The following is a 22,247-nucleotide window of genomic DNA, read 5'->3' on the forward strand; positions in this document are numbered from 1 at the left end:
TGCATCATTCAAATTTTCTTCTAAGATAATATTTTTTTTTTGCCTAACACAGTTTTTAGTTTTATCTCCTGTTTCTATTTTTTTATAAAATTCTAAAGATTGAAAATTAACAATAAAAATAAAAATAGAAAACAAAAGAAAAGTCAAACACACGTTTTTACTAGGACATCTATGGGCTATGCAGAAATTAAATACGTCAACATGCATGTTGTTAGAATTCGATTGAAAAACAACAAAGAAACCTAATACATGTTCAATGTCTGCAACTTTTATTAAGTTATTTATTACTGAGTAATTATCTAAATCAGTCTCCGTAGATTTTTAAAACAGATATTTTAATCCCAAAAAAAAAAACTAATATACATATAGATCCCTGTAGTTTCTCTCCATTTGGCCAAAAAACTTCCCAAACCAGTTTTCAGTGTGACTCACTACCAAAAAATCCTGAGTTGACACGTTAACTTGCACATGTGACTGTTAAGTGTCTACGTGGTCGTTAAGTGTCCATGTGTACGAGGGGACAAAAACGTCCTTGGCTTTCTTCATCCACCGAACTACCATCTTCCTCTTCTTCCTCCTCTTTTCCTTTTCCACCATATCCCTTTCTCATCCCTTTTCTCCTCTCGACAAAAATCGCTCAGTGTTTCTTTGCCACCACAAAACTGCCTCGTCATCAGTAACCTATGTCGGTGTGGCAAAGCCCTGCAGCTACAACATGCTTCGAGAAAATGGTGCAAACAAGAAGAACCCTAATTGAGGACTCCCTCAACAGAAGAAGCTCAGATATTTGAATCTGAGTGTCGTTAAATGGATTGAGTTGAAATGTAATCAAGTTCTGAGTTGGAGAAAAGTGTAGAAACTTGTGGTCAATGGAGCCACTCAAAATAAGGATCATGCCACTCAGGGAGGCAGAAGACATGGTCAATGGGAACAAGATGAGCAACAACACCAGAAACGAAGCTAGAATTCATAACAAGCATGTTGCTGACGTGTCTATCAAGGTTGAGAAGGTGAATGTCCAAGACTCCAATCTAGTGAACAGGGAAACAGAGTAGAGAGAAGGTCCCAACTTGCCAGCATCAAAAGCGTGACCAATGAAGCGTTGAAGTGATGCGAGTTTAAGCGCGCCATTAGCGAAGAAAGAAGCGTGAGAGAACTTGATGAGGGTTGTTAGAGGTTGATGCACCACTATTTCGTGGTACATCTTGTGCTTAATTAAGTAGATTTTATCCACTATTCTCACACTTATTCATGTAAATTGCATGTTTTACATTTTCCTTCCTGATTTTGTGCTATGATTGAAAACATGCTTCTTTGGTCTTAATTTAGCTAATTTTAATCATCTCTTATTACCATTCGATGCCGTGATATGTGTGTTAAGTGTTTTCAGAGATTACAGGGCAGGAATGGCTTAGAGGATGGAAAGGAAGCATGCAAAAGTGGAAGGACTACCAGAAGCTGAAGGAACTGCAAAGCTGTCAGCCCTGACCTCTTCGCACTCAATCGATCATAACATGAGCTATAGAGGTCCAAATGAGGCGGTTTTAGTTGTGTTGGAAAGTTAACATCCAGGGCTTCATAGCGATATACAATTTGCCATAGTTGACCTGGCGTTCAGGGACGCGCACGCGCACGCGTGGATTGTGCGAAAGTTCAGCGACGCGTACGCGTGCATGACGCGTAGGCGCGTATAGGCCACGTGCTGTACGTATCACAATTCGCCCCCAGCAATTTCTGGGCTGTTTTTGACCCAGTTTTCGGTCCAGAAAACACAGAATAGAGGCTGCAGAGTGGAGGAATGAGCAGATACATTCCATTATTCACAATTTAGGTTTTAGATGTAGTTTCTAGAGAGAGAGGCTCTCTCCTCTCTCTTAGGTTTTAGGATTTTAGGATTAGCTTTTCTTAATTTCAAATTCTATCTTAGTTTAATTAGTTTCTCTTCTACCTTTAATTGTTCTAGCTTTATAGTTCACTTATTCCCTTTGTTGATTACTTTATGTTGCTATTTGGTTTATGAATTCTCATGTTTAATTTGATTTTCTATTTAATGCAATTTGAGGTATTTCAGATTTATGATTGTTCTCTTTTATTTATGTTATTGATGCTTTCAATTTAATTTAGATTTTCATATTCTCAGCCTTGGTTGAGTAATTGGAGACTTTTGAGTTATCAAACTCCTTTATTGATTGATAATTATTACGTTTGCTAGTTGATTTGAATTCCACTAACTCTAGTCTTTCCATAGGAATTGACTAGGACCTGAGGAATCAAATTGATTTATCCACTTGACTTACCTTCATAGTTAGAGGTTGACAAAGTGGGAGTAATGAGCAATTGATGTCACAATTGATAAGGATAATTAGGATAGGACTTCTAATTCTCATACCTTGCCAAGAGTTTTATTAGCTATTAGTTTTATTCTTGCAATTTATTTTTCTTGTTCAACCTTTACAAAAACCCAAAAAATATATTTTCTCATAACCAATAATAACTACACCTCCCCGCAATTCCTTGAGAGATGACCCGAGGTTTAAATACTTCGGTTTATTTTTATTAGGTTTGCTTAAGTGACAAACAAGTTTTTGTATGAAAGGATTATTGTTAGTTTAGAAACTATACTTGCAACAAGAATTTATTGTGAATTATTTACTAGCAAAAATCTATTCGTCAGAGGTATAGAAGCAAAGGAATCGTGATCAAGGAGATATGCAGCAAGCTCACAGGTAGCAGCCTCACCGATGCGAATTGAAGTCTTGAGGCCCAGCTGGCCTAGTAGTTGAGAGCCTAGGTCCTTTGGGTTGTTAAGGCTAAGGGCTCTTCGTCGACAGGCTTTACTACGACAATGTTTTTGCTACTGATTGGGTTGCAAAAGAGGCAGGCACCGCCAAGACCGTTTGGGAGTGGTTTAGGGTGAAGATCGGAGGCCAAGGCAATTGCAACCTCGACAATGAGAGCGTGGACCAGAGCCCCAGTGCTGCGAACAATCTCGGTTGGATGCGAGGAAGAAGGGAGGTCTTCCCCAAATGATAAAGTGGTTAAAGGGAGGCATGGAGTGGAGAAGTTATGATGGATGATGTCATCTTCTTCAGATTCAAGATGGAGGTAGTTGTCAAGAGGTGAAAAGGAGTGTGAAAGGGAAAAGGTTGAAATGGAAAAAAAGAGGAAGAAGAAGAGAGTAGTGCGGTAGACGAAGAACATGGCTATGAAGGAGAAGAAAGCCAGCACTGTTTTGTCCCCTTGCACATGTGAACGTCGCACACGTGGATGTAGCACACGTGGACACTTAAAGACCACGTGTTCAAGTTAATGTGCCAACTCAGTATTCTCCATTAGTTACGCTGGAAATTGATTTGGAGACTGTTTTGGCCAATAAAGATAAACTACGGGGATCGATATATGTATTAATTTTTTTCAGAGACTAAAATGTCCGCTTTTAAAATTCTCAAAGACTAATTTAGATAATTACTCTTCATTACTTTTGAATTCTCAAGGAACAATTTGTTCAAGATAAAATTTCTCAAGGACGAACAAATACGAGACCGATTTGTCATTTGTGTAAAAACACTATTATAAACTAATTTATTCTCGTTTTATTTTCTAAAGACTAATATATCCATTTTTTTAAAAAGTTAAATGTTAGTTTGTTTTACTTTTCCGGATACTTTTTTATCCTAAATTCTTTAAAAACTGATCTGGTTACTATAACTCGACGACTACAGGCTATAATTTGAAGATTAGATCAAAAGAACGTTAGGTTTTTCATGACTCATAAATTACCAATATATAACTCGGTCGTTATATCTATAACTCGACCGTTACAATCTGGTCTATTCCGTATTACTTGGTAACTGCCACCTATTACTCGGAGAACAAGTCTTGATCCATTACCTATAACTCGGCCAATAAAACGTATACCATGGCCTAAAGAAATTGTAACTCAACCCATAACTCAAATATATGATAATACTTAGCACAACGACATGATGACTTCATCACACATCATCATCAACTTCTCAATGAAATAGTCAAAACAGATGCTATGGTAACCACATTGAGGTTCTTACCACAACCACAGCTTATGATTCGCTGACCGAGTATATTCAAAATGCTTAGTCTCTATTTAGACTATATAAGGTAACATTACATCAATGTAAAAGACATCTAAAGACCTAATAGTCACTTAAGTCACACTCTCTCTCTTCTTTGAATTATTACTAACTTGAGTGTTGGAATACCCTTTACAACTATCCATCATGTCTGGTGTTCTTTGGAGTCTGACATATAACTCATCCATGGAGAAGACATGATATCTCCCCTTCTGCGACGAACTATACTTCGAACAAATCCCTTAACAATAAGAACATTTGGCGCCCACCGTGGGCCGACCTTAACATTGCCCCACATTTTCTTTTACCACTTGTTATTCCATTTTTTTGTAGGATCTCGATCATAGCTGATGAGCAAACTTTACCACCTTGTCTACCAACTCAGGCCGAGTTATTAACTAAGAACGCTGCGCTTGAAGCCGAGGTCCAAAGGGTAACTGAGTTGTTACACAACAACAAAAAAAACCCAAATAGCAAGAAAGATCGCAAGCATGCTCATAATGATGGCGAACATGTGTTAGGAACTCCTACTCTAATAGAAGTCACAACATCAAAGATGCTAACAGGACGTCCAAACCCTTTTTTCGAGAAAATCATGAAGTTTTAGATGCTGAAGAACTTCACCCTACTAATCACGCTAAAGCCATATAAGGGGATTGGAGACCCAAACATACACGTCACTAAGTTCCATTCAATGATATTTCATAACGTTGCTTCTGAGCCAATATTATGTCGGTTTTTCCCCAAATTTTTAGATGGTGTTGTTTTACTCTAATTTTCATTTACCTACAGGTTCTATCTCTACTTTTCAAGAATTGGCCATCTCTCCACTAACAATTTTGCAGCATCCAATATTTATGTCCATGATTTCGACTACTTTACCACAACCAAACAAGGTCAACATGGAAGTCTCTGTGACTAAATGACGAGGTTCAATAAGATAACAAAGGAGATCCCCAACCTCAACCCCGACATCCACCTCCATATCCTTAAGAGTGGTCTTCCTCTTAGCATGTTCCACGAGACTATTGCTATCACCAAGTCGAAGACTTTAGCAAAATTTCGAGAAAAAACAGTTAGACAGATGAAAATATAAGAACTTAAACAAGCCTGACAAATCAATAAACCAACTCAATCAAAAGAGGACGACCAAAAAGACCCTTTCGAATTAGCAAGGTGATTGGCAAGGGACTTATACCCTTCAAACACTATTAGGCAAAGAACTATCTAGTACTTGGAACGCAACTTCTCTGAAGTTATATCACAGCTAAGTTATAAGTCAGGACTCGAAGATGTATTCTTTTTCTCACTCGCAAGATTTTTTCCACGCTCGGTTTTGCTTGAAATGGTTTTAACGAGACATTGTATCCTATACCTTCTATGTTAAGAGGGTAATTCTCAATAAATAGTACATTATTTTAACTTAATCATTCTTTATTTTTATTCATGCCTTTAGTTCGGCTACTATTTTTCCTACACACTACACATATTACGATAAACCAATATTAAAGTTGGCGTACAAAAACAAACCGACAGTTGTAAGTCGGAATCAACCCAAACAAACCGACACCTATAAGTCAGAATCACTTCAAACAAACCGATAACTAAAAGTCGGAATCAATCAAACAAATAGACACCTATAAGTTGGCGTCGGTCTAACAACAACAACAAAGCCCTGTCCCACTAGGTGGAATCGGCTACATGAATCAAACGACGCCATTGTGCTCTGTCATGTATCATGTCTACAGAGAGACCGTTTACATGTAGATTTCGTTTGACCACATCATGGATGGTCTTCTTAGGTCTTCCTCTGCCTTTCGCCCCTTGTCCATCTTCCATCTCATCCACCCTCCTGACTGGATGTTCTATCGGTCTTCTTCTCACTTGTCCAAACTACTTGAGACGTGATTCAACCATCTTTTCAACAATGGGTGCTACTCTAACTCTCTCCCTTATATCTTCATTCCTTATTTTATCCAATCGCGTATGACCACTCATCCATCCCAACATCTTCATCTCTTCCACACTCAGCTTATGTTCGTGCTCCCCTTTGGCCGCCCAACACTCTGTACCATAAAGCATAGCCGGTCTTATAGCGGCGCGATAGTATTTATCTTTAAGTTTTAAAGGTACTTTTTTGTTGCAAATAAAATCAGATGCACTCCACCATTTTGACCAACCTGCTTAGATCCTATGATTTACATCATGTTCAATCTCTCCATTATCCTGTATGATGCATCCAAGATACTTAAAACTTTTCATAGAATGTTTTCTCTAATCTTCACCTCTATATTAGGGTTTTCCTTTCTCAGACTAAACTTACATTCTATTCCATTTTGTTACGGCTTATACGCAGACCATACACTTCTAGAGCTTCTTTCCATAAGTCCAACATCTTATTTAGGTCTTCCCTTGACTCTCTCATAAGAACAATATCATCGACAAAAAGCATGCACCATGTCATAGGCTCTTGGATGTGCTCTATGAGTACTTCCAAGATTAATGTGAAAATGTATGTACTTAAGGATGATCCCTGGTGTACTTTTATACCAATAGAAAATTTCTCTGTCACACCACCTTGAATCTTCACACTAATTGTGGCCCCCCATCATACATTCATACATGTCTTTAATTGCACGAATATATGTGATCTTTATTCTCCTCTTTTCTAAAACCTTCCATAACCTTCCATAAGACCTCCCTTGGCACCCTATCATACGCTTTTTCCAAATCAATAAACACCATATGTAGATCCCTTTTATGGCGTCGGTTTAACAATCAATTGTAAGCTCGTTCAAAATTATACTAATATAAGCACCTTTCCCAATGACAAGTTTAACCAATTTTATTTTTAAGATTATCAAGTTGATCTTACAAGACTAATACTCATATCTCTGAATTATAACAACCGCATCTCTTCCATATCATGCCAAGTTATAACTCGATTTTCATAAAAGCTCAACATGCTTCTCTTAAAAATAAATAAGTCAAGCTTTGGAGCTGTGATCTAGTCACTATAACTTAGCGACTACAAGCTATAATTCTGAGATTTGGTCAAAAGAACATTAGGATTTTTATGACTCATAAATTACCAACACATAATTCGGTCGTTATATCTATAACTCGACCGTTACAGTTTGGCTCATTCGGTATTACTCAATAATTGCCACCTTTTACCCAGAGAACAAGTTTTGATCCATTAACTATAACTCGGCCAATGAAACCTATACCTCCGCAAAAAAAAGTTATAACTCAGCTAATAACTCAGAGCATGATAACACTCAGCACAACGACATGATGACTTCATCACACTTCATTACCAACAACTCAATAAAATAGTAAAAACAGATGCTAAGAATATCACGGTAAACACATTGTGGTTCTCACCATAACCATAACTTCTCATTCGCTAAATGAGTATATTCAAAATACTTGGTCTCTATTCAATCTATATAAGATAACATTAAGTCAAGGTAAAAGACATATCAAAACCTAATACTCACTTAAGTCACTCTCACTGTCTTCTTTGTATTATTACTAAGTTGAGCGTTAAAGTACCCTTTGCAGATACCCACCCCGTCTGATGTTTTTTGGAGTCTAGCGTATAACTCATCTATGGAGAAGACAAAACAACATCTCTCCTTCTGCGACAAGCTATACTTCGGACAGATCCCTTAACAGTGAGAACAAAAACCATTTTAGTAATTTACTCAAATTCATTCCCGCATTTAACCAGCACTGTTTCCACCTTCTAAGAGTCTGAAAATACAAAAAGTTGTTAAAAGACAGAAGTCGTCTGTATCTATGTTTGCAATCAAATACATCGTGTCTGACGGTCTCTATCTTTATATCTTTCTAACAACCCTACCGAAGAGATGAAAGCATAAATTACCCATGAGAAGGTTGACTCAGTCAGGGCTATATTTCTGATACAAGGGTAAAAATAACTAAACTCTTGAATCACTTCCACTTCAATATATTAATAAATATGTAAAATCAAATTAACAAATCAAATAAGCAAAGCTTTCAAAGATTTTGAAGTTACAAAGAGAAGATATGTGCGGTTGATCCAGAATTAGATTGCTGAGGAGTTAATTCTTGGCACTGCTAATAATGGTCACCAGAGAATAATATCATTAGAGTGATCAATAGGTTAGTTGGTATGCCACTGCTTCAAAATACCATGCAGCAATAAATATTAAAAAGAGACCTTCGATCTTCTGATATCCCTGAGTTAACTGGATACTCCAAGACTACGAGAAATACTTGCATGTTCATAACACCCACATATGTTCTTAACATTTAGAACTACTCAGTTTTCTTTGTGTATAACTTACAAATTTATAGATAATAAGAATGAGTAGTTGTAAATGTTCTTGGAAAACGTATTAATGTGTTTAAGAAACATACAAGTATTTTTCATGTATGCAGTCACGTTCAAGTAATGATTGTAGTTCCCTTGCCCAACACAATAAAGGTAATACCAAGGTGAAGAATGAAGTTGGGTAAAAACTAAAGATGGTTTGTTCTACAATAAAATGTATCACATGCAATGCGCACTCTCTTTAAAAACTCTTCACCCAAGTTCACTCTTCACCAAAGAAATTCCCACACAATAATCAGGCTCTAATTGTCACCTGGGGAAAGCAACATCACCAATGTACCACTTAGTCAAGTGCAATTTTCCCGGGTAAAGAATACTCTGCTGGTGCTGGCATATTTGTTGTCCCTTTGCCCTGTGGGTTGCACCGCGGGGTTTCACATGGAGGAGGCGGCACACCAAATACCCAGTCAAGAACATTAAGATATTTGGATCTGAAAACATCCCTCTCCTCAGCATAGCAGTGCATTATGATAGCTGTTGACAAGCTGAAAACTACTACATCAGCTCTCTTGATTCTCCTTGAGTGAGGGAGATATCCTGCATCTGCTAAGCATGTGAAGAAACTCTCGATGGCCCGTGCAAAGCAGTATAATGATATCTCTATTCGCCTGCTTTTCTTCTCAATAGCCAATGCAAGGCCAGTTGGGAACTGCACAAGAATGCAAAGTTTGAGTTTTGTAACAAACAGGATGACAAATAGAAGTGTACATAAACCGTTAACACAATTATGCTAGTTGCAACATACTGTTCCCATGGCCACCATTGGAATATTACATCTTTTGAAGATCCTGAACAGAAAGCACGTCCACATCCTGATGAAGAACAAAGGCATCCATCTTATAATCATTATTCACTCATTTTTTTTTTTTAAAATATTCATGCTGAGAATTTCTCAGTGAGATGAACATAAAAAGAATGAGAATAAGAAAAAGAAAAAGGCTACTAAACGCAGACAAAAATATACAAACATATTGCAATGTGAATAGGCATGTTCTTGACAATCATATCTGGATCCAAACATTAATCTAAGCAGAACCTATCCAGTAAAACCAGAATTATTTTGGGAAGAAACATAAAACCTATAATTGCTTTTATTGGATCAAGTCAACCAATCCATTAAAACCAGTTTAAACCACTTGTACACCATTATCCCAAATCACTTATGATCTGTCATCTCATGTAATGACATGTATATCACCTTTTTCCTTTTTTTGTTGCTTTCTTCACAGTTTGCCTTAGGTAGTTTTAACATATTTGTAGAAAGCCAGAACAACATCTAGTCAAGAGAGTGGAATAGATTAGATTAGATGAGATAGTTCGGTGGCTAGGGATACAAGGAGACCAAAGAAAACTCAACGAGCTCATCAAAAGAGATTAAAGTATAAAGAGTTATGTATGAACAAACACAATGGTATCATTTGATCACTGCGTGCGTGTGAGAAGAATGTATGCTTCTGCTTCAGTGCTTTGCCGTAGTGAACTTAAACTGGCCATGTCTGATATGCAGTGGCATGCAACCGGGTACAACTGATGACTGTGGTGGCAGAGGCAGATCCAGCACAGTTGAGGGACACGGCAGAGAGGATAAGAGAGAAGAGAACTACATTGGTGATGACAGCAATAGGTACGAGATGTCACCAGAGCACAACTGAAATGGTCAGAGGCATGAGATTTCGCTGGAGTGTGATTGAAACTGTTGGAGCAAGCTCCACAATCGCAGTCACAGTCTCCGCCATCACAGGATTGCTGTTACAACTCCAGAGGCACCATGCCCATTTATTGATTCTCAAAAAAAAAAAAACGGGGAAGAGAGAGGGATAACAATCACAGTTCCAAGTTCCAAACCTCAACATCCCAGAAGATATCCACTGTCTCTGATCTTACATGCCCATAGAACCCTTTGAGTTGATTGGCAATGGATTAATTTTGCATTTGAGAATTTTTTTGTATTTAAAATTTCCTGTATTCTTTGATATTGGATTATGGAGTGGTGTGATGGCTGTTGTTGGGGAAGAGACTAAGGATATAGTGATAGTGGGAGAGAAGAAAAGGATTTCTAATTGGTACATCATTTTTCATAAATGGTTGGGTTTGGTTGGTTTTATATATTTGAAACCGGTTTATTACAATTTGGTTCAGGTAGTGGGTAAACACCCCTAAATTTGACCATGTTCACTTAAAAAAACCATATTCAAAACTTAAGACAACTAAGAACATAATAAATAAAGAATAGTCCACAGAAGTTCATGAAACTAACCAGGCAGATGCGCAATAAACAGATAAAAATAAGCTTGATCTTGCGGTGCCAAGAAGACCTTTGGCCAATATTGTGTTAGGCCTGCACATAAGCATTTAAAAATGGCCAATAAGAATAAGCAGGATATTCTCATATTGAATGTCATAAAAAGGCTCCAAGCACAAGCTGCATATGGTGCTAAATTTGAGAAGGCTCAAAACAGAATGACTTAATGTCAAGCAAAGCCCTTTTAGTAAAACCAGCCTTTGTGCCACAGATAATGCACTATTGTAATCACTTTGGAAACTGGAAAGCCACCGTAAAAGTAGAACATGAATCAAAGTTTAAACAGTAATTAAAATTTCATTAAACATATATTTCATAAAGGTCTCACAAAAGGTTACGTAATGTGCAAGATTGATTGCTATTCTAATCTGATCACCTTTTCAAAAGTCCATTTCTGTGAACTATTAGGGCAGGTATCAGATAAACTGGAAGATAAACAGGTAATGCTCTCTTGTAGGCTTCAACAAGAAAAGAAAGGATATGTTCTCCACATGATTGATTCCCATGTACAATCTGCAAAACATCACTGACTTTGAACATTGAAAGAAGCAACAATGATAACAAATTATACATGGGTCACAAAATTTATATAACCAATTCTGATGAATGTTTGAAACTGAAATCACAATTGCACAGTTTAATAAAATTCATCGAGCCATTATCACAAACTCAAACAACCATAGGACCCAATAGAAGATGTAAAATAATGGGAAATTAAATACCACAACCCTGATTAAATTTAAATGGGAACTATGTTAGGGCATAGAACAGAAACGAAACCTATATGTTTCCACTAGAGTCTATACATCGATTAAAGGGAATGGGTGGGTTTGGAGTTTACATGTAATCTCAAATCAAATGAGATAGCATTCATCGTAGCAGTCACATTTCTCATGATTCAATTGTAAAATAATGCGCAGTACCTCAAATAGGTTCATAACAATTTTCGGTTTGGACAAATTAGTCCCTAAGAAAAGAATATTGACAAATTGTTCCCTAATCTTTTAGATGTTAGACAAAGTTTAGTCCCTAATATTACTATGGTAGAGGGATTAAATTGTTTAATTTAAAAGACAGGATTAATTTGTCATTTTATTTTAGTAGAGACTAATTTGTTTAATATTGTTAGGGACCAATATGGTGATTACTGTAAAATAATTGCCTCAACTATATCAAATTGTTTTAAATCCGATATTGAACACAGATAAATGTTTAATTTTGTTTAATTTCTATACCTATACTGTAATTACACTTGCTTAGATCAAAAGATAAAAATAAGACTGGAAACGAAGAACAATCTTTATTTCATACCGAGCATGGGACTTTCATACTTGGATCTAATTTCACATCAACACCAATGGTCTTGTAGTATTTCTCTATTGCTTCCAAATTAGTAAAAGGCTTGCCACTGGCTATCTCCTTTACACCTTGTAGGATAACTGCATCCTTCCCACCATGTTTATTAAGGAAAGACTTATATGAAGAGGGCAAACTCTCTTGCTTTAATATATAAGCAGACCTGAAATCAAAATATTCAGCCATACTTAATGATAGGTATCCAAATATTTTTTACTACTACACAATAAGTGCAACATTTTCCATGATGTAAATAAAAAGGTTTATCTGGAATAATCTTGAGATGGACACCAAATATATCAGTGAAATGTTATTTCCGTTCCTTATTATCTTCCTATTTATTTTGTATCTTTTAACATACCAGAAAACTAAAGATATTCATCATTTCACATCTGGAAAAATGAGTAAATACAGATAAATAAATTGTTAATAATCCAGAAAAGGCAAGACCCTATAGCTTCAGTTAACCTTAGATTAAATAAAACAAATAACTGCAGAATATTGTTAGGTCTATGACTAGGGTATCCCCAGTCATTTAGGCACTACTACAAAACTAATCTACTGGGCACCACTGGCCCACTTTCTGAGTTTCATTTTTTTGGGGGGGCGGGCGGCCGGGCGGGGAGGGAAGGATATCCTTCAAACATCAACCCCTCCATAATGAAACTCATAAATACACCTTTAGTAAAACTGGTTTGGCAACTCATCATGATATTTGTGCACATCAGATTCTAATACTCACGAAACATCATGCTCAGTTGCTAACTTAATCAATATAAAGAGACGGTTAGACGCATGCTTATAATGAACTGAATATTACAACTGCAATTTCAATTTCATGCTGAAAGTTAAAGAGGTTCAGATTATGAAGTCAAGTGAAACGCAGACAATGTTTTCAGATATTACACATCATTTGTCAACATCAAGATCACCACCTAAGCTTTGCCTGACTAACTAGGGTTAGCAACATGGAACAAATGGACCAATAATGTCTCATCATGTATCATGTTTGTATTTAGACCGTTCAATTTTAAATCTCATAGCAGAAATTACACTCTCACTGCCACAGAACTTGAACGGCGAAATAACTAAGTAAAACAGAGAGCATAAGAGGAACAGTATAAGAAGCAACATGCACATGCATGGCCATGTGTATACATGTGTATAAGGTAACAATGTTTTCCTACAAAAAAAAAGCAGCAAAGATTATATATCCTGAAAAGGGGTACATAACAACAACATTACGTACAATATTTGGGAGGAGGATAGGCACATGAGGAATATGTCTCCATGCTTCCAGGTGAGAGGCTTGCAATATCTCCCAAACCGCTTGCTCTTGATCCCACACCGAGACGCTAACACAGCAGCACGCATGAGAATATAAATGGCCAAGCTCGTGTGTTGTGTCTCCAAACCAGTCAGAAGCATGGATGGCCCAGCAAGAGCCCCTGCCAGGAAGGCTCTCCACCTTGCTGTCCTGAACTACAACACAAGAGAGGCACAAACACAAGCACAACAACACCAATCACAATCACTCTCTTTTGCAATATATCAAGTAGAATTAACTTAAGTAAACAGTAGTTAGGGTTAGTTAACCAACAAACTGACTTAACTAATTTCCATTATGCTGACTAACTCTAACTACTCTTAGGCTAACTGCACTTGATATATAGTAAAACAGTAAAACTCTCACTTATATCTCAATTGTGACAAAAATCAATGTATATCACTAATCCACAACTTCAAACTAATAGAACATACATGCAACGGAGAATTCCAGAAGAAAAATAAGTTAAATTTACAAAATTCATTATAATTTAGTAAGGTTTAACTGTTTAAGGTTAAAGTTCCTGAACTTTCAACAGGATCTACATTCTGGCAGAGACACGAAAAGAGAGAGAGAGAAACAGAGAACATGCCTACGGTGACCTCCGAGAGCACCAATAAGCTCGTCCATGGAAACAAACGTTCCGGCGAAGGTTCCAAGGAACAAACCGTATCTCAGAGTCTCCTTCACAGCAGCTACAATCGCTTCGCCGTTCGTCACCGCAAGCTCCTTCCTAACGAATCAATTATCAATTATATCACAGGCGCGAAAAAAGCACACACTCGCTAGTGTCTTTCTCCGTCCCCCCCCCCCCCTCTCCCCCAATTTTATTTATTTTTTTACCTTTGCCGTTGCTTTCGCGTCAATCGAGACAAGATCGCGAAGACCGCGAGGCCTCCCTTGATGCCCGCTCCGATTGAGAACCCTTTCGCCGAAGCAACGAGGACTCTCCGAAGCTTCTCAAACTCCTTCGGCGGAATTGCGTCGACGATGATCCTCGATGACGACGTCGTCGAGGGAAGAGATCCATTGGAGTGTTTGCAGTCGGTGGATGCATGGTCGTCTTCATTGTGAAAACCGTTTATTTTCACCGGTCGGAGGCCGCCGGTTTCGACGACTGACGGAGACATGGTGGCTGTGGAGGAAGCAAGGACGGAGAAGAAAGGTGGAAAATGGAGCAGATGAGCAGAGTACTAGATTTTGTATTTCTATTTTTCGAAACTGAGCTGCCAAAGGAGACAAAAATACAAAAACAAAACACGACTCAGACTGTTGTGGAGGGCAGCTTAATAGTGCGACAAGTGTATGGTTCTGAAGGGAACCAAACCATCCTTATGCCTAACCCGGTCAGTAAAGAAAAAAAAGGAGGAAAAACAAAAAAAACCCGGGCCAGGAGGCATGGTCGCATGGGCCCTCAATTTTTAATTTCATAATTTTAAAAATTATATTGTTATCGCATGAAGAAAATATTAAAAGAAAGAAAAAGAAAATTAAACAAAAGAATGTTGGTTAAATGTTATTTGAAAATAAAAGTTAATTTTGATTCTTTTTATAATCAAATACAAATTTTATGAATAATGACAATAAGTCATCAATTAATTCTTGTATATTGGCATATATTTATATGTTTTTTATATATTGGCATTGTTACGGCTTGGCCCATATAGCATACGGTCCGACCCGACCCGTGGACCACCCGACCCAAATGGTCGGGTCTGAGCTGCTCAACCTCTCATCCGGACACGCGTCCCTGCCAGCTTCGCTACAGCTGTATGGAGGAAGCTTCGAGGAAGGTGGGTCTGCCTTTGTGGAACCCACCTCTGACACGGTATATATGGGGAAGGTCCTACCCCTCCCCCAAGGTACGTCACATACCATTTTCTCACTTTTTCGCCTGCACACTCAACTGACTAGAGCGTCGGAGTGTTTTTGCAGGTGACACCCCCCTTCTCTACACGAAGAGCTCGGGAAGTCGGTTACACCTCCTCCAATCCAGCAACCCAAGACCAGGCGACTCCCCTCTTTCATCGACCAAAGTATCAACCCGAACCGTCCGGTACCCGACATACCGAACATTGGCGCCGTTTGTGGGGACGCCTGAATGGACGTTGTACTGGACCCAGGAGGAACAGGCCGCGAGACCGAGCGCAGAGGGGAAGCCTCCGTGGCTTCCTCCCGGGAGCGCACGAGGTCCCCTCCAAGACGAACCTCACGATCTCTCGAAAGGCGCCCCTTCGGGAGAACTGGCGACAACAGCGCCAGAATAATGCAGGAACTGCGTCATAGGATGCAGGACCTGGAGCGCCGACTGGCGGACCGGGAACATCGCCAACAAACTCCCGAATCAAGCTACTCCCGTTCCCCTCCGAGAAGCCACTCCCGGTGAACAGCGAGCCCACGATCTGAGCCTGAGAGCGCCAGGGAGGAAGGACGCCCAAGGAGACGCCACAACCCCATCATCTACACCAGGCGTGAAAGGAGACGCACCACAGATCGAGACCGCGAAGACGGTCGATGAGAAAATGGCGAGGGAAGAACAAGGAGAACGCGGGGACCAGTGATAATGGGCGCAACCCCATTTCATCGTTCCATCCTCGAAGTCCGGCTGCCAAAGCACTTTGACAAGCCGACGGACATGAGGTACGATGGAACCCAGGATCCGTAGGAACACCTCACGGCCTTCGACGCCAGGATGAACCTAGAGGGAGTGGGAGACGAGGTAAGGTGCCGCGCTTTCCCGGTCACCCTCGCGGGACCTGCAATACGGTGGTTTAACAGCCTCCCACAGGGCTCGGTGGCCAGGTTTTCGGATATTAGCCACGCCTTCCTAGCCCAATTTACTACCAGAATCGCAAAGGCAAAGCACCCGATCAATCTGCTCGGGGTGACCCAGAGGTCCGGCGAACTGACAAGGAAATATCTAGACCGGTTCAACGACGAGTGCCTAGAGATCGACAGGCTGACTGATTCGGTTGCTAGCCTATGCCTAACGAATGGACTTCTAAACGAGGACTTCAGAAAGCACCTCACCACGAAGCCGGTGTGGACGATGCAGGAGATTCAAAGTGTAGCCAGGGAATACATTAACGATGAAGAAGTCAGCCAGGTCGTGGATGCCAACAAACGGCAGCCCTCCTACAATCAAACACGGCAGCACGGAAGCGGAGAAAGACAGAAGGAACACGCCAGAGATGGCGGTCTGAGCAAGGCACCCAGGTCATTTCCTCGAGTCGGGAAGTTCACCAATTACACCCCCACCATCCCCATCATAAAAGTTTATCAACAGATAGCAGAGAAGAAAATTTTGCCGAAGCCCCGACCTCTGAAGAACCGGACCGGGGGAAGCAAGAGCCTCTATTGTGATTATCACAAAGGCTATGGACACAAGACACAGGATTGCTTCGACTTGAAGGACGCGTTCGAACAAGTGATCCGGGATGAAAAGCTGGCCGAATTCTCCCACCTCATCAGGGAGCCGAGGAGGCAAGATCGCGACTGCGACGGAGAGGACAAGACCCGCGCGACGAAGCGACGTCACGAGCCGGAGGACAACGAACACGGCCTTACCATAGTGAACGTGGTAACGGCAAGAGACGCACCTCCAAGGTCGAGGTCGGCACACAAGAAAGACGCCAAGGTCTTGGCGGTTTCCTCATCCTCAATGCAAAGTTCCAATAGGCTCCCACCAATCTCATTCGGTCCAGAGGACTAATGGTTTGATGAAACCGCAGAAAACCCTCCCATGGTCATCACGGCCAGAGTGGGAACTGGCCTCATCAAGCGGATCCTCGTGGACACCGGGGCAGACTCGAATATCATGTTTCGTAACGTGTTCGACGCCTTGGGCCTGCGGGATGCCGATTTAAAGACGCACCAGCACAGTGTGGTAGGTCTGGGCGACCACTTCATCAAGCCAGACAGGATAATCTCCCTACCAATATCTGTAGGATCAGGACAGGGACGAAGGTCGGTAATGGCTGAGTTCGTAGTTCTACGAGACTCCACGGCTTACAATTTCATCCTAGGGAGAAAGACTATCAACGACCTCAGAGCAGTGATCAGCACAAAGATGTTGATAATGAAGTTCGTCGCTGATGACGAATCCGTGGGATCCATAAAAGGAGACTTGGAAATGGCAGTCGCTTGCGACAATGCCAGCCTCTCCTTAAGGAAGAAATCTAAAGAGGCATCGGGGGTATTCCTTGCCGATTTGGACGCTAGAGTCAGCGACAAGCTGAGACCCGAGCTGGAAGGGAACTTAGAAAGGTTCAGAGTATGGGACACGAAGGAGAAGTTAACCTTTGTGAACAGAAACCTCCCACACGATTTGAAGGAACCTCTAATGGAAATGATAAGGGCCAACAGCAACCTATTTGCATGGACGCCAGCCGATATGCCGGGGATAGACCCCCAACTCATGTCACATCACTTGGCCGTGATGGCGGACGCCAAACCGGTAGCTCAAAGGAGAAGAAAAATGTCGCAAGAGCGAGCAGAGGAGGTGGCCAGGCAGACGGCTAGCCTCCTCGAAGCAGGATTTATTCGAGAACTCGACTATTCGACGTGGCTCTCGAATGTAGTTCTAGTGAAAAAGCACAATGGGAAATGGAGGATGTGTGTGGATTACTCTGATCTCAACAAAGCATGCCCCCAAGGACTGCTACCCCCTGCCCAACATTGATGCGCTCGTCGACACAGCGGCGGGATATCAGTACCTGAGCTTTATGGACGCTTATTCAGGCTATAATTAGATACCAATGCACCGGCCTGACGAAGAGAAAACGGCGTTCATAACGCCAGGAGGGATATATTGCTTCAAGGTGATGCCATTCGGCCTGAAGAACACTGGGGCAACGTACCAAAGGCTAATGAACAAGATATTCAGTGACCTCATAGGCAAAACGGTGGAGGTGTATGTAGATGATATCCTTGCAAAGACCACCCTGTCTGAGGACCTCATAAGCGACCTGGGAAACGTGTTCGCCTCCCTCCGACAACACGGCATGAGGCTCAACCCACTCAAATACGCCTTTTCCATGGAAGCAAGAAAGTTCCTAGGGTTCATGATAACCCAAAGGGGGGTCGAGGCCAACCCGGAAAAGTGCCAAGCGATACTCCAAATGAAGAGTCCGGGCTGTGTCAAGGACGTTCAGAGGTTGTCGGGTAGGCTCACCGCCTTATCCTGTTTCCTTGGGGCATCGGCCGCTAGGGCGCTGCCATTTTTCAACCTTATGAAAAAAGGGATAGTGTTTGAATGGACCCCAGCGTGTGAGGAAGCATTTAAACATTTTAAAGAGATCCTCTCCACACCACCTGTGCTCGGGAAGCCCAAAGTCGGAGAACCGCTCTACCTGTACCTGGCCATAACGGACGAAGCGCTGGCAGCAGTTTTGGTGCAGGAAGAAGGGAAGGTTCAACAACCAATATACTTCATGAGCAGAGTACTGCAAGGAGCAAAACTGAGATATAGCAAACTAGAGAAGCTGGCTCTAGCACTGCTAACCTCCTCCCGAAGACTACGGCAGTACTTCCAGGGTCACCAAGTGGTCGTGAGAACGGACTAGGGAATCCGCCAAGTGCTCCAAAAACCTGACTTAGCGGGAAGAATGATGACCTGGGCCATCGAGCTATCTCAGTATGATTTGCGATACGAGCCCCGACATGCGATCTAGGCACAAGCAATGGCAGACTTCTTGGTAGAAGTAGCGGGGGACCCGACCGAGGAAGCAGGCGTACGGTGGAGGCTCCATGTGGACGGGGCTTCCAACCAAACGTCCGGGGGTGCCGGGATCATCTTGGAAAGTCCTGCCGGGGTCATATACGAACAATCAATCAAGTTCGAATTTCTCGTATCGAACAACCAAGCGGAATATGAGGCCCTTCTAGGTGGCTTGATCTTAGCTCGGGAAGTCGGGGCTACGAGGCTGGAAGTATGCAGCGACTCACAAGTCATGACCTCGCAAGTAAATGGAAGCTACCAAGCCAGGGATTCGCTATTGCAAAAGTACTTGGAAAAGGTCAAAGAGCTGAGCAAATAGTTTGAGAAGGTCGCGGTCCAACACGTTTCAAGGAAAAAGAACACACGGGCAGACCTCCTATCCAAACTAGCGAGCACGAAACCGGGAGCCGGCAACCGGTCCCTCATTCAAGGCATGAAAAAAGAACCAGCAGTTGCCCTCTACCTGACAAAGATAAGTACTTCCTGGATGGACCCCATCACTGATTACCTAGAAAACGGCAAACTCCCTGAAGACGAGAAAGAAGATAAAGCGTTGAGAAGAGAGGCAGCCAAGTATGCGATCATACAAGGCCAATTGTTCAAAAAGGGAGTTAGCCAGCCCTTGCTGAAGTGCCTGCATCCAAACCAGACGGACTACGTGCTAAGAGAAGTCCACGAGGGGTGCTGCGGCCACCACATCGGGGGCAAAGCCTTAGCAAGAAAGCTCATCCGAGTTGGATATTACTGGCCATCAATGATGGAGGACTCTAAATAATTCGTGAAGAAGTGCGTCAAGTGCCAAGAGAATGGCAGCTTCCACAAAGCACCGGCTACCGAACTGAGCCTACTGACATCCTCCCGTCTTTTCGCACAATGGGGAGTCGACCTCTTAGGACCTTTTCTGGTTGATCCGGGGCAAGTCAAATATCTCATAGTTGCCATCGACTACTACACCAAATGGATAGAGGCTGAACCGCTGGCCAGTATATCCTCATCCAATTGTCGAAAGTTCATGTGGAGACAGGTGATAACCCGATTCGGCATCCCGAAAGTCGTTATCTCGGATAACGGGACGCAGTTCACTGATAAAAAGTTCGTGGAGTTCGTCGCCGGTCTGGGCATAAAACAGAAATTCTCTTGGGTAGAGCATTCCCAGACAAACGGGCAAGTCGAGGCTGCAAATAAGGTCGTCTTGCTGGGCCTCAAGAAGCGGCTGGATAATAAAAAAAGGTGCATGGGCCGACGAGCTCGCCTCGGTCCTCTGGTCTCACCGTACAACCGAGCAGTCCTCCACGAGAGAAACCCCTTTCTGCCTGATGTATGGGGTGGACGCAATGATACCCGTAGAGATCGGCGAGCCGAGCCCACGACTACTTCTAAACAGAGTGGAAGAAGCTGTAGAGAAGGACCTAGTAGACGAGGCAAGGGAGATGGCCCATTTGTCAGAAGTAGCACTAAAGCAAAGAATGGCCCTGCGCTACAACACCAAAGTGCTCAGGAGAGAATTTGAACAAAACGACCTCGTCCTGCGGTGCAATGACATCGGGCTCCCGACCCAGGGGGAAGGCAAGCTCGCGGCAAACTGGGAAGGCCCCTACAGAGTCAAAGAGGTAATTGGCAAAGGCGCCTACAAGTTGGAAAAGCTCGATGGCAAAGAAATTCCGAGAACCTGGAATGCAGGTAACCTAAGAAGGTTTTATTCTTAGCTCAAACACGCCGATTAGGCGATCTGACGAGCTCAGCGATTTACTTTCCCGAATACTTGTCATGACAATAGACTTGTTTAGCTGATTGATTAATGTTTACTTGTCAAAATTAATGTTTATTCGTCAAAATTACTTTCCCATCTACTTTTCCCCATTTATGCGTCCCACGACAACATGTTCCTTATAATGCATGGTAAACGGGACAACGACATCACGGTGCCCCGGGACTGATCACCCCGGGAGCCAACTAAGTTAAAGCCATAACAAACGGCTACAGCAATAGCAAAGCCACGACCTGGCTTCGCCGAGTTACCAACATAACGGTAAGCTAATACGAGCGACGAGTCTACACCGACAAAACGGTAACCAAACAAAACGAAAATGCTACCAGATAAACGAAGAAAAATGATAATCACAAATCGACCAAGCGACTATTAAAGTATAACAAAAGTAAGTTCCACAAAGTTCTACAACATAATCATAGACCCATACAAAAAATACAAAGAGATCACATTTTGGGCATGTCGACAATCTTGCTGTCCTTGATTGTTTTAAAGACCCCAATCGCCGACGTATCGAAATCAGGAGCCACGATCTTTACCTGGGCCTTGAGGGCCTCCTCAATCATCAGGATCGCACTTTTTCCCTGTTTCACGGTCTCTTTATATTTCTTCCTAAGCCCTTCGACCTCAGCTTGAGCAGCCTTAGCCGACGAGACGGCCACATCACATTCCTTCTCCAAAGCGATCACCCGACCTTGCGCGGCATTGAGTTAGCTCTCTAAATTCATCTTCCGCTCGGTTAGACGGGACACGGTGGCATCAGAGGTCTTCAGTTTTTCCTCGGTAGATTCGGCCTTCTCCTCGGTGTCACGAGGTGAAGGCACCGCCTGATCCTCCTTGTCCTCAGGAGGGTTCTCCGGCTTCCCGTCAACCTTCTTGTCAGCCTTCTCCTCATCGCTGTCTACCAAGAAAGTCTTGAACAAACCCTCAAGCCTTGTCACTGAAGCAGACATCTCCACTGCAACAAATGAGTAAACAAGTTACTCGTGAAATCGACATGACCAATCGAAGCAACAATAATGCAGGAAACGTCAAAACTACTCACAAATATAATTCCTGGGGACCTCCCGGTCACCCATTAAGAGGTGGGGATTCACATGATTCTTCCCAAAAATAGCCAACAACAACCAGTACGTCGGGATGAGGCGTTCCCCCTCCAACGACAACCAGAAGGGATGACGACCTTTGACCGGACGCACCTTAAAATACTTGTCTTTAAACCCGTGATAAGAGTCCTCGAACAAGCCGAAGATCCTCCGACCCTGCGCAGATCAGAAGGACA

General features: G+C 41.9%; 1 protein-coding gene and 1 pseudogene across 1 annotated transcript; both read right to left on the bottom strand.

Annotated features, from left to right (window-relative positions):
- Window positions 1–554: 554 nt before the first annotated feature.
- Window positions 555–3,201, bottom strand: LOC148570714 (phosphatidylinositol 4-kinase gamma 1 pseudogene; annotated as a pseudogene).
- A 4,683-nt stretch (window positions 3,202–7,884) lies between these two features.
- On the bottom strand, window positions 7,885–14,739 carry LOC107630585 (uncharacterized). The gene is made up of 8 exons (XM_088508870.1): window positions 14,322–14,739; window positions 14,071–14,211; window positions 13,401–13,628; window positions 12,107–12,314; window positions 11,172–11,308; window positions 10,751–10,831; window positions 9,239–9,305; window positions 7,885–9,142 (listed from the first exon to the last, which is right to left on the bottom strand). The coding sequence occupies exons 1-8, from the start codon at window positions 14,606–14,608 to the stop codon at window positions 8,777–8,779; spliced, it is 1,515 nt and encodes a 504-aa protein (XP_088364996.1). The 5' UTR covers window positions 14,609–14,739; the 3' UTR covers window positions 7,885–8,776.
- Between the last annotated feature and the right edge of the window lie 7,508 nt (window positions 14,740–22,247).

This window comes from Arachis ipaensis, chromosome B3, assembly GCF_059453495.1.
Source record: "Arachis ipaensis isolate K30076 ecotype BB chromosome B3, ASM5945349v1, whole genome shotgun sequence".
NCBI classification, from domain to species: domain Eukaryota; kingdom Viridiplantae; phylum Streptophyta; class Magnoliopsida; order Fabales; family Fabaceae; genus Arachis; species Arachis ipaensis.

What these genes read in the sequence shown, in the direction of transcription:
- LOC107630585 (XM_088508870.1), bottom strand. Translation starts at nt 14,608, where the DNA reads ATGTCTCCGTCAGTCGTCGAAACCGGCGGCCTCCGACCGGTGAAAATA. An exon ending in GTATGAAAGTCCCATGCTCG is followed by an intron (nt 11,309 to 12,106) that starts GTATGAAATAAA and finishes GATGTTTTGCAG; the next exon opens with ATTGTACATGGGAATCAATC. An exon ending in AGAAATGGACTTTTGAAAAG is followed by an intron (nt 10,832 to 11,171) that starts GTGATCAGATTA and finishes GCTTATGTGCAG; the next exon opens with GCCTAACACAATATTGGCCA.